This window comes from Salvelinus alpinus, chromosome 12 (assembly GCF_045679555.1).
Source record: "Salvelinus alpinus chromosome 12, SLU_Salpinus.1, whole genome shotgun sequence".
NCBI classification, from domain to species: Eukaryota; Metazoa; Chordata; class Actinopteri; order Salmoniformes; family Salmonidae; genus Salvelinus; species Salvelinus alpinus.
Window position 1 is genome coordinate 17880353 of NC_092097.1, and position 13418 is coordinate 17893770.

At 41.8% G+C, this 13418-nt stretch overlaps 1 protein-coding gene across 1 annotated transcript in view; it reads left to right on the forward strand.

The window, feature by feature from the left end:
- LOC139535632 (succinate--CoA ligase [GDP-forming] subunit beta, mitochondrial-like) overlaps positions 1–13418 on the forward strand; it is a 126980-nt gene that overhangs the window by 27694 nt on the left and 85868 nt on the right. The window contains exon 2 of the mRNA XM_071335237.1: positions 11421–11562. Within this exon, the coding sequence (XP_071191338.1) occupies positions 11421–11562 (142 nt within the window). The remainder of the gene's footprint in view (positions 1–11420; positions 11563–13418) is intronic.

Genomic DNA, 13418 nt, shown 5'->3' on the forward strand with positions numbered 1-13418 from the left:
CATAACCCCACCTCCACTGCGGGGCACTCTATTCACAACGTTGACATCAGCAAACCGCTCGCCCACACGACACCATACACGTGGTCTGCGGTTGTGAGGCTGGTTGGACGTACTGCCAAATTCTCTAAAACAACGTTGGAAGCTGCCTAAGGTGTAGAAATAAACATAAAAAATGGCAACAGCACTGGTGGACATTCCTGCAGTCAGCATTCCAATTGCATGTCCCCTCAAAACATGGGAAATCTGTGGTGTTGGGTTACAAAACTGCACATTTTAGAGTGACCATTTATTGTCCCCAACACAAGGTGCACCTGTGTAATGTTCATGCTGTTTTTAATCAGCTTCTTGATATGCCACACCTGTCAGGTGGATGGATTATCTTGACAAAGGTGAAATGCTCACTAACAGGGATGTAAACAAATTTGTTAACAAAATATGAGGAAAAAAAACTTTTTGTGAGTATGGAACATTTCTGGAATATGTTCTTTCAGCTCATGAAACATGGAATCAGCGTGTTACGTTTTTAATTAAAAATGTTGTTCCATTCTGCATTTTAAGAAAAGTACATGTCTAAAGATCACTTTTCAACATTGCCTGGTCCTTTTTTTTAACGTATGAATTCTGGAAGACTGAATGAAGTGTGTGTGTGTGTGTGTGTCACATGGATAGGTGTTAATGATTACAGATATGAGTTGGAAAAACATGGAACATGGAAAAACATAATATTATAGGTCTTCCCTCATGCCCCTTTTCATGACGGTGCTAGCAGCCACTTGAGTTAGTGATAACTAGCTAACGTTACTGACTGGAACATTTAGCTAGCCAAGACCAACAACGCAAACAGACTATACCACTACATATAGTGAGTGGAGTTACAAACGGACTATACTAAACAAGTGAAATGTTTTCTACACACACAGCTATATGTAGCCTACTTGGACAACGGGCCCCCACATTTCCCCCTCTCCCACGCTGAATAGCCTGAAGCTACAGGGCTCTTCTCGCATGCTCTATTTCCTATGTGGGATTATTGTGAACCGTAGGTCAGGATTTTTGACCTGGTGTTACATGTACATTGAAAAACAAAGCAGCTTTTCGTCACGTTTTGTTATTTCTGTATAACAAATAATTGACAACGAAGTTGGCTCTTTTACCATGGGGATCAGTGGGGAAGAATGTTTGTTTCCCCAATTTGTGGGCGTGGTCAATTCCCCTCAACCAATAAAATTGCAGTACAATTTTTGCTCATACTTTGATGTGAGGGAAGACCAATGTTGAAGGTCAGACAGGGATAAAGATGCCAGCAATGTGGAATTGTTTCCTTTGAAACAAAATCCTACATTTCCCAATTCAAGTTTCTCAATTCTGATTAGCCTAAACTTAAATGATCCAATACTGTCTTCAAGTATAAAAAAACATATAAGAAGCCCTAGTCACCGCTATATGGTTTTGTGTCAATGTTTATAGATGTGAAGTTCCTCGTCACTGCCTGGGTATATCCTATTGAGTAAAAACAGAGGCAAGAGTGCTAAATGTGCTCACTGATGCATACCCTCTCAGGTTAAGTCTCTCCAGCTCTAATTTCCAGTAACAGAGTTATGGCCTTTCATGTTTTATGACTTCACCACTCAGTAACATTGGCCTTTTTTAATTTTCACAATGACAATGAATGAGACCTGTCTCCCCTAGTGCTTTTTCTCCTTTTCTTCTTCTGTTTCTAAGGCCTATTCATAAAAACTGCTCTGTGTAGGCCTACTTTCTCTTGTTTTACCTCAGTGGATAGATGTGTGTGTGCACTTGATCTATGTGAGGGGAGTAGTGTATGCATGTGATGTGTTTGTGCCCTAAGTGTGATTTTCTTTTGCCTCTCACTCAAACCCTTGTATATTTTTGTCTTATGTTGCACCTACCCCATATTTTCCAGGAATATTCTTAACATGTTACTGAATATGTCCTGAGTATTTTCAGATGTCATTATCAACAAAGTACAGTAAATGTAAAGCACATGAAAGCAACCGTGTAATGTTTGGATTCAGTCTTCTCAGGTTAACTGTTGTGTTTAGTCTAAAATTTTCCCATTATCTCCAAACTGTTCCCTTTTCAATTGCTACCATGCTTATGCATTTCATATTTCTTCTGTAATATGCATTTCAATTTAGCCCTATCCATATAGGCCAATTCCCATGAGTGTAGGGTTAATAGCACTGGGTAGGTAGTCTCCAGAGCGCTAATGAAGATAATTACTGTAGAACGAGTGTCTCTGGGGAGGGCAGCCTCCTGCCAGCCACCCCTTACTGCTATCTCTCTCCTGGTGCCGGCCTGCAGCGCATGCACGACTCACTACCCTAGCCACACTAGCTTCTCCGTCATGTGTGTACTAGCAAGCGATCTAGCAAGCTAGGTAGTGCTAGGTATCAACAGCCAATCCTCTACGGTCTGGAAGCTATAGTGAGCTTTGATTAGTGCACAGCGATATTGCAGAGTATGTATAAAGTTCTACTTTCCCAAAAGTAGGTCCCACACTGTTCCCGCTCCCTCGCCGCTGCTCGCATCGGCCAATGGTCCTCCCGCACGCTCCAATGTTTCAACGTTCCCAATGTGCTCTGTGGATCTTGGCCGTTAATCTTGAGTTAGTAAGGACTTAACCTTGACTCAGCAGTCACTTGACTTCGCTGTGACTTTTCCATGACTTACAGCACTTTACTGCTAAAAGAGTCAAACAGGAATTGAAATGGAATGAAAGAGAATCCTGTGAAAGTACATACTGTATGTGCCTGAAAATACTTTCAAAAGAGAATGGGAATGGCAAGCAAACTATGGAAATGCAATCACCATGTTTTCTCTCTCGCTGGGGCTTCAAGATTTCAAATGTTGGCACTGTAGTACTTCCTATGACAAATCACACGCTAATCATGTATCCCTGCATGTTGTCCCTTTTGTGGTGAAAGAAACACACAGAAATAACTGCATTTAGGCAGAGAGAAGAGGCAATGGGATAAAAGGGCTATTTGTGAGAGTGCCAGGGTAAAGCCTTCCTTAGACCTTCCTTGGTATAACTGTGGTTATACAGACCGGTATGTGGGTGTTAGTGTACTGGGGAATAAAGTGCTGTGGGGGTGTCTCACTCCTCTATTGTTTAGTGCAAGCTAACTGTCAGCGCCTGTAGGGACTCCGCCAGCCTCACTTCCTATTCAGCAGCTGTTATTTTGGGATCTTTTTCTCTCTCTTTGGTGGGAGAGACTAGCCATCCCTAATCGCTCTGAAGTGTGTTTTCTGCTCCCCCTCTCCAACTGTTCGCCAGGTACACGACAGCTGCTTTATTTATGCTGGTGTTTTTCAAGTTGCCTGGAATTAAAAGGAGTAACAAAATAACTTTTTTCTCCTCGGCAGACTTTGTCAGAGCTTGTCAGGTCAGATTTATTATTGAGCTCCACTGGTTTTATTACCCCAAACTCATGCTAGCCTGTTAATGATCTACTCACAAGATGTGAGAGCTCTCAAGGCGATGTTGGATCTGAAATGTAACCCATTTCATCCTAAAGATGTCTCCTTTCTGTTGAGTCCTCAGAGACCCAACACCACTTCTCATTTTACAATATTATTATTTTAAGATGCAGGTGTTATTATGCTGAAACACTGTAGGCTAGTTCTTTCTGCGCACTTCATAACACTCAGCGTGTGCACTAGGGCTGTGATTTGCCAGGGACATCACAATACGATATCACAATACTTAGACAAGGTGCTGATACAATATGTATTGTGGATTCTCACGATTCCATACTGTATGTATTGCGATTCGATACTGTGTTAAATTTTTATTTTATTTTATTTATTACGACTCAATGTTCCAAACATATTGCTCACTACATGTCTGCTGCAGAGAGACGAGAGGGAATGAGAAATTAAAGTGCTGGGAAAAATGTTATTTTTACTTAAAATGAAGATGGAGAACAGGCTATAAAAACAAATACTGGAGTTTTGGTGCAGGCACAGCCGACTAGCTCAAAAATGTATTGTCAAAAATAATATTGCGATATCTCGTAGAAAATATCCCGATTTTTATGTAGCCTAACTGTATAGATTTTATTCTTCAACACTAGTGTGGACTTGTTATAAAATATGTGTATGTATTGAAGTTCAGGTGAGATATTATTTTAAATGCCACTCACATCTGAACTTCAACACACACACCTACCACACACACACACATAGCCAGTGTTCAGAGTTTAGACTACAAGGGGACTAAGAGGAGGGAAGTCCATGGACTTCCAGAGATAACCTCACATTTAGTGCCAATAAGTACAGGACAGGGAACTTGTTTCTGTTTGCCTCATGGAGCTTTGGAACATGTTCCGCTAAAGTGAAGTGGACATGAGAGCGAGAATGCAATGTGTTACCTTTTTTAAACAAGGACATAGGCCAAACACTCACAACACACAACTCGCCCACTAACACGCAACACTGCCTCCACTCACTTATAACATGCAACACCTAACACTACTAGATGAGGAACAAACCATCAGACTGAATACTGGTTGTTGCTGTGTTTCTAAAAAGCCCCCAGAGAAGTTTCACGAGAGGGTCAGCTCTGAGCTCAGTCTGTGGCTTTGAATAACTTAGGCGTAGATAAATGCGTTGCCCAAAGTAGGGCAACAGAAGGGTTTTGAATGGAAGCAGTGGACGTGAAAAGCAATTCATATATCTGGTGCCCTGCCATTGAACTGTGTTATACTCCAGTGAGACAGACCGTCTGGCCATTATGAATGTAGGATGGAGCCAGTGTGCCACTGCCATGGGGACTGATGTAATTTTGTTTCACCCTAGAACTTCTCAGACACCCCCTTCAAAGAAAGAAAACAGGCATACTTGTGGAAGACGATTCCTTCCAGGCAGAGTCACAGGACCCGCATATGCCCCTCATTATTCCGTGATGTAAGGGAGACTAATCAGCATACTGTAGTATAGGCTGCTTCCTATGGAAGCTGGGCGTTTCTGCTCTAATGAAGTCTCCAGTGCGCCTTACCTGGAAGGGGGTAGCAGTGAACAATGCATGCAATACTACGCCATCAAAAAAAGTCTGTGATTTCCCCCCCCCCCCCCCTGTGGTTTATATATCTTTCCACACTAAAAAGATGGAATAATACTGTGAAATTCTGAATATGATAATAATGCTATTTTAGTGTAAGAGCTGTTTGAAAAGACGGCCTGAAATATCAGCCTTGGTGGGATGAAGTTTTGTCCTTCCATGGTAACATCACCATGAGGTAAATTAGTTAATAGACCAATAAGAAAGAGTTTCAAACCTCTCTGTCAATAACAGCACATTTTCAGTTTCCCCCTCCTGACTCAGACCACTCCCAGACAGTCCTAGCAAAATTCTTGCTTTAGAAATTGCCCTTTGCTAAGAAGCTATTTTTGTTTATTTCTGAATCACAGTAAGGTACTTAATTGTTACGCAGAAATGATTTGATATTGAGATAAAAATGGCTGCATTGGACATTTTTTAACATGATTCATACTTTAGAAAGTCGTTTGCTCTATGCACAATGTACTTCTTATGAATGCACATACTATTTTCTTCATAAACTACTCGAAACAAATTGAATGGATGACTTGAAAGGTAGATTTGAACACATTGATTTAAATAAGTCTTACTGCGGGCTATTGTTGCACATTTTGGGGAATATTCAGAGGTGGAAACTTTCTATGGGAATATATGCAAATTATTGTTAATACCATTTAAATGTGATGTTTTTTGCATTGGATATATTTACCATATCATATGGAGACAGTAGTAGACGTAATTGCACATTTATTAAATCCTTCCAATAGAAATAAAACAAACTATTTATTTAGTTTAATTAAATAAGTTGACTCTTCAAATGGGATGATTTCACTGAACAACAAAAGGGAATATTGAATGATCCCCAATGATCCATCGCATCTCCCAAAAACATTTTCAACATACATCTGTAAAATGATAGTCTAGAAACTAAAGAGGAAAGATCCTCAGATCCACAAAGTCCCTTCCACCAGGTGGCTGATGAGATGTTGGCACGACTGCAATATTGCATATCCATCCCAAAGCCTTTGCTTGGAAGTGTACTTCGCCAGACTGCCAAGAACCTTGCCCTCATCCAGGCCAAGGTGGCAAGACACGGTCGAGATGATACCATAGGCCTTGTTGATCTCTGCACCAGACAGGATGCTCTTGTCAGCATACTTGGGGTCCAACATGTACGCTGCGACGTGTATGGGCTTCAGGAAGAAGTCTTCACACATTTTTATGTATTTCAGAACTGCAGTTTCTTCTGCTTTAAGCAACATTGAAGTGGGCAGGGCAGTACGGATTTCTTCTCTTACATCTGCAAGCAGAGTCTGAACATCAGACAGGATGGCATTGCCTCCCTCAGTCCGTGCGATGGCTATTGCTGTAGGTTTCAGGCTGCTTACCACTCTCTCCCAAAATAAATCATCCAGGAGGATCCTCTTGATGGGGATGTCCATACTGTGATATGGCCAATTCTTGGAGAGACTCCTTCCCCTCCAGGAGACTGTCAAACATGATGACAATACCACCCCAATGTGTGTTGCTGGACAGCTTCAATGTGGTGCTCTTATTCTTCTCACTTTCCTTGGTAAGGTAGATTGCTGCTATAACTTGATGACTCTTCACATACGTAACCATTTCCTTGGCTCTCTTGTAGAGTGTATCCATTGTTTTCAGTGCCATGATGTCCTTGAGGAGCAGATTCAATGCATGAGCAGCACAGCCAAAGGGTGTGTCCACTTTAGACCAAGCAGCCTTCATGTTCGCAGAATTGTCTGTCACTAGTGCAAATACCTTCTGTGGTCCAATGTCATTAATGACTGCCTTCAGCTCATCTGCAATGTAGAGACCGGTGTGTCTGTTGTCCCTTGTGTCTGTGCTCTTGTAGAATACTGGTTGAGGGGTGGAGATGATGTAGTTAATTATTCCTTGCACACAAACATTTGACCACCCATCAGAGATGATTGCAGTACAGTCTGCTTTCTCTATGATTTGCTTGACCTTCACTTGAACTCTGCATCCAGCAAATGAGTAGATAAAGCATGTCTGGTTGGAGGGGTGTATGCTGGGCGAAGAACATTCAGAAATCTCTTCCAATACACATTGCCTGTGAGCATCAGAGGTGAACCAGTTGCATACACAGCTTGAGCAAGACTTTTATCAGCATTTCTCTGACTACGTTCCTCCATTGAGTCAAAAATACTTCTGATTCCAGGAGGACCATGAGTTGTTGCTATCGATAAGGTGTCTGATTCATAATTTTCACCTCGAATAGAAGTAGAGGTATTTTTGTCCGAGGTTGCTTGTTGTGAGGGAACTTTATGCACTTGGTCAGATTCTGTATCTTTGTTGCATTCTTCTCATATGATTTGGCACAGTATTTGCAAATGTACACAGATTTTCCTTCTACATTAGCTGCAGTGAAATGTCTCCACACATCAGATGGTGCCCTTGGCATTTTCCTGTAAACATTAGAAAAAAATGAGTAAAGAATCAACAAATACAATTCCATGTACAGATAAATAGTTAAGCAGCTAGATTAAACAACTCCTTTGTAAACTAAATGTTTTAAAATGAAGCATGTATGGAAACAGGTGAATTAACAATCCTCAGTTAGCAGGCTCAAGCAAGCTAACACCCACATGGTAGCAAAAACTAACTAGCAGAAATTGTTAACAAATAAGAAATGATTTAAACAGATTTTGCTGTAGGCTACTATTTACTAATTAACAAAAAATATTGTATGTCATATAAAATATATTCACCCCACCCAGTATTGTAATCAAAACTTACCAGAAAGCATGTAGTCCTTGGCTCAGACAGTGTAGTTGTGTGGGCTCAATACCATATCATTACTGTGCAAGAGCTTGATAATCAGCTGTACATGTGATGGAAGAATGCACTGTGCATGCAGAGGGTTGCAATTCCTTTGAATTGGGGATAGTTTAACCAAAAAATGCCACAAGACCTAGAATTGCCTTATGTTTGTTCCACAAAAAAGGTTCACTGTTATAAATTAACTTCTTTGAAGAATTTAAGCAAAATTCCCAGGCTTAATTTCTCATGGTAAATTTCCGTAAGTTTCCTGGAAAGTTTCCGACCCTTTGCAACCCTACTGCGGGCTAAATGATTGATGTTCACACTGTGTCATGCAGCCTACTGTACATATGTGTTATAGGAAGTGTAGGTTTGACCTTGCTGGCTTCCACTGTGAGGTTAAGCAGGGTCAGAGTTCCTCCCTTCAGTTAGTCGTGGATGCCGTCGAGATGGCCTAGTGCTCTCAGCCCGTCTCCTCTCTCCTCTTCTCATGAATGATGGAGAGGCTCCCAGGCAGCTCTGTTTGAGAGTCAGTGCTTCGGCTTGGCCTTGTCAGACCCCTCGCACCACTAAGTCAGATGGCAGCAGCCCCTCCCCTTCCACTCCTCATCTGCATCAGCCTTCAGTCAACCCTTCCTTGTCAGGATTCATTTTTTAAAGGATGTCTGAAATATGGCTTGTTTGATCATCCCCTCAGACTTTGTTACACTTGAGGAGGCCTTCATTATTCATCAGCGGGGCTTGTAGTGGATCACGACGGGATTACGCCTGCTGGAGTCACACACACGTTCTTAAGCAGGGATGGAATAAGAAAAGAAAAATTAATTATCATGTGGCACTTTTTGCTTCTTGAAAGTTACCAAATCTTGAAAACTTGACTGACATGCAAAACATTTTGGGACTCTATCAACAGTGGACTAATGGGAATTTTTGGGTGCAAAATATAGTTTAAGTAGATTTTACCTTTTACCTGAATTTCTGTTACGGCAATGGCTTTGTTTTCCTTAACAATGTTAGACTGACTGCAGTCGGGGTAATGTGCCCATCTGACAACACTGAGGGCGTTTAACCTTAACACAGGTGTCTCACAGTAAAACCCAACGTCTGTTTAAAACTTCTTGGAACTATAGGGGGTGCTGTTCCGCATTAGCATATTTTGGTCTCCAAATTAAACTGCCTCGTGCTAAATTCTTGATCGTACAATATGCATATTATTGTTATTATTGGATAGAAAACACTTTCTAGTTTCTATAGCCGTTGGAATTTTGTCTCTGAGTGGTACAGAACTATATCTACAGCACTTTTCATGACAGGGGTCAGATTTCAGAAATTTTTACCCCTGATCTGGAGTCTGTTTTTAAGGTGACAGTGAATGCTATGAAGAAACCGACACTGCCTACGTCTTCCTCTGGGTGTCTGTACGTCATCACGTTTTGAATGGAGTCGATTGCACAATCACAGCCACTATAAAAGAACAAAACGTGGAGGTACCTCCCTTTCTCGTCGCGCGCCTGAAGCGTGAAGGACATCGGACTTGCCTCATTCCAAATCGTTGTTTAGCCAGCAATATTTCTCTGGTCATGTTTTTACTCGTTATAGTTGTTAAAAACATCATAATGTAGTTAATTTGAACCGTTTTATAGCAATTTATATCCGTTTAGTGCGATTCTGAGGAATTTCTTTGTCGTGCACTTTCTAGCTTTGGGAACGTTTCGGGGTCTCGGTCGTTGTTAGTGGACATTTCGAAGGACAGAGGACATCTATCGACCAAAAGAAGATTACAACATAGAAAGGATACATTGCCCAAGAATCTGATGGAAGAACAGCTCAAAGTAAGCAATATTTAATATGATAAATCGTTGTTCTGTCGAAATATTTTAAACGCATATTTCGCCATTTTGTTTGTTATCGCGTCACTTGGCGAACCCTGTATTGAAAAGTAAGGATAATTTTAAAAATGTAAGTCAGCGGTTGCATTAAGAACTAATTTGTCTTTCGATTCCTGTCAACCCTGTATTCTTTAGTCAAGTATATGATTAGCTTTCAATTAAACTAGATCACTCTGAAAGATGACGTCAGACATTTTGAGGCTTGATTTCCTAGTATTTTCATTGTGTAACCACGGTTTTGTATGGCTAAATATGCACATTTTCGAACAAACTGTATATGTATGTTGTAAAATGATGTTACAGGAGTGTCATCGGAAGAATTCTGAGAAGGTTAGTGAAAAAATTAATATATTTTGGCGGTGATTACGTTATAGCGCTCTTTGGCTGGAATCGATGCTCTGGTAACGTTTTCACATGTGGTATGCTAACTTATCGATTTATTGTGTTTTCGCTGTAAAACGCTTAGAAAATCTGAAATATTGTCTGGAATCACAAGATCTGGGTCTTTCCATTGCTATGCTTTGTCTATTCTTATGAAATGTTTTATTAAGAGTAAATTGGTCATACACGTTGCTCTCTATAGTAATTCTAGTCGTCTTGTGATGGTCGGTGCAATTGTAAACTGTGATTTCTACCTGAAATATGCACTTTTTTCTAACAAAACCTATCCTATACCATAAATATGTTATCAGACTGTCATCTGAAGAGGTTTTTTCTTGGTTAGTGGCTATCAATATCTTAGTTTAGCCGAATTGGTGATAGCACCTGAAGTAGTAAGAAACTGATGGAGTTAGAAAAGTGGTGTATTTTGCTAACGTGTTTAGCTAATAGATTTACATATTTTGTCTTCCCTGTAAAACATTTTAAAAATCTGAAATGGTGGCTTTATTCACAAGATCTGTATCTTTCATCTGGTGTCTTGGACTTGTGATTTAATGATATTTAGATGCTACTATCTACTTGTGAAGCTATGCTAGCTATGCTAATCAGTGTGTGGGGGGGTGGGGGGTGATCCCGGACCCGGGGTAGAGGCTCGTTAGAGGTTAATAGTGCCAACAGCTGGAGCTAACAGCCTAGCTGCATCTGCTGACTGAGCAAACAGTTTGAACACATCCTAGGCCTGTCTACCGGTCTCATTATGGGGGATGGAGAGGCAGGGGAAAGGGAAAAGGGAGGCAGAAAGGGTGGAGAGATGGAAAGGGAATGAATGCACTCTGGAGAACTGAACATAAGTAAGGCTTAATCAGACACGCCTGCACTTCAGGTATGGTTATTCCTCTAACCGAGAGTCAGTCAAACCTTGATAAACGTTTGGGCATATTGATAATTCCTGAACATCACCAGATGTTGAAACAGCGGCTTGTGCAGTGCAAAGTAATCTTTGCATGTAAGGCCTAATTTGAAACAGAAATCTTAGGCTGTCACTAAGGATACTCCTCACAGAAAACCTGTGCCTGTGTAGTCATATTCTTAGTAGTATGCTTCCTTTCAGGGGAATAGAAAACCAAGTTTAATCTCTCATGGCCTCAACTGCTGTGCTCCCTGATGTTGGATTCCTTCTAGCTTCCTAGTGTTTAGCTAATTACGTCTTCAGTTAAATATTTGGTTACTTTTAACAAAACATTTCAGCAATTCCCTCTTTGTCTCTGTCTCCCTCTCTGCAGTGTGCACGGGTGAGTTCCAGGCGATGGCTGAACCTGCAGGAGTATCAGAGCAAGAAGCTGATGCAGGAGAGTGGGGTTACAGTCCAGCGCTTCTACGTGGCTGACAATGCCCCTGACGCCCTGCAGGCTGCCAAGAGACTCGGTGAGTGGACATCACACTAACACTTAGGCCTAGCCTACACTAAAACTGCAGTCTACTGCAACACTGGGTGTCATTCAGACTAAAACCATGACAATATGCTCTAGGGCTACACAGGGCCAAGGTTGCAGGAGTGGCATTAATCAAACATGGTATATTGTGTTTAGCAAACAAAATCTTTGTAGATTCTGGTGTCTCTATACTGCGGTTTGTTTGAGGAGCATCCTGCCACTGTCGTCGCTCTGTTAAAGCTCTGTTTACGTAGCAATCCCCAGACAGCCAGCCCTCTTCCAGACGTGCAAACTGCTGTGGTTAATCTTGGCTGAAGTGTTATCAAGTTTAATTGTGTGTGTGAGGTTTGTTTGGGAGCAGGGCCCATGTTCCTTGCGCTCAGTGATCATACAGGCTCAATTCTCGTCACCCCACTCAACCATACTAATTATTTTCACACACGCACTCTCTCTTCAGTTTCACTTTCACTTCTTCTCTCTCTCTCTCTCTCTCTCTGTCTCTCTCTCTCTCTCTCTGTCTCTCTCTCTCTCTGTCTCTCTCTCTGTCTCTCTCTCTGTCTCTCTCTCTCTCTGTCTCTCTCTCTGTCTCTGTCTCTCTCTCTCTCTGTCTCTCTCTCTGTCTCTGTCTCTCTCTCTGTCTCTCTCTCTCTCTGTCTCTCTCTCTCTCTGTCTCTCTCTCTCTCTGTCTCTCTCTCTCTCTGTCTCTCTGTCTCTCTCTCTGTCTCTCCCTCTGTCTCTCTCTCTGTCTCTCTGTCTCTCTGTCTCTCTCTCTGTCTGTCTTTCTGTATTAATAAGATATTTTATTACACACACACACACACACACACACACACACACACACACACACACACACACGTTATTCTATCCTCGTGGGGACCTCAAATTAATTTCCATTAAAAATCTATCAAAATATTTCCTAACCCTTACCATCGCCCTAACCTTAACTGAAACCCTAAACCTTACTCCTAAACGCCTAGAAGAACCAACCCCCCCCCCCACACACACACACACACACACACACACACACACACTCATATTTTTAATTCAGTGTCCTTGCTGTGGACAGCCATCTCTAGCACATTGTTGTTGGCCAGTGAGATGTTGGGCACAAAGGGCCTGCCTGGGGAGTTCTCAGTGTCTTGGCGGTGATGCGAGCCAAGATAAACGGAGGAGGAGGAGGTGTAATATCTCTGTGACAGTCCCAGTTGTGCTCTCTTTCACTCAGCGTTGAGAGAAGGGGACATGCAGTTGGACGGGGCCCAGATATTGAGCCCTCAGCAGACCTCTACTCTGCCCAGACCCTTTGGCTGCTGTAATCTCTGCTTATCTCAACCAACACAATGGGCTTTGCTGCTGTCCTGTAGTGTCCATGTTCACTGTTCTATACTGTAGCTCTCTCTCTGGTCTCTCTCTCTGTCTCTCTCTCTCTGTCTCTCTCTCTGGTCTGTCTGTCCTTAAGGCGTCAGCATGCTTCAGATCGCATAGTCCCTTTAAAAGACCTTCACTTGAAAAACAAGAAAAAAGCGTCAATAGTACTGTTTAGTACTATTTTTTGCTGAAGAGATCTTAGTCAAGCAATTATACATTCAACTAAAGATGTTTGGTGCAGTATTATTCAATGAAAAAATGTGCATGAAAATGAGTGAGTCGTCTCTCGTTGAATGACAGCAAAGACCAATCCCCGGTGAAAGGGTGTAGATTTTGGCTCCAAACTTCGGCTTGCCGCCAGAACAATTTTTCCGTGGCCTGAACCGCAGACAAAAACCCTCACCGAACTCCATAACGAACAAAAATGTCATCATAATATATGCACAAACTCTACCGAACTGTTTCGGCTGGGAAACATGC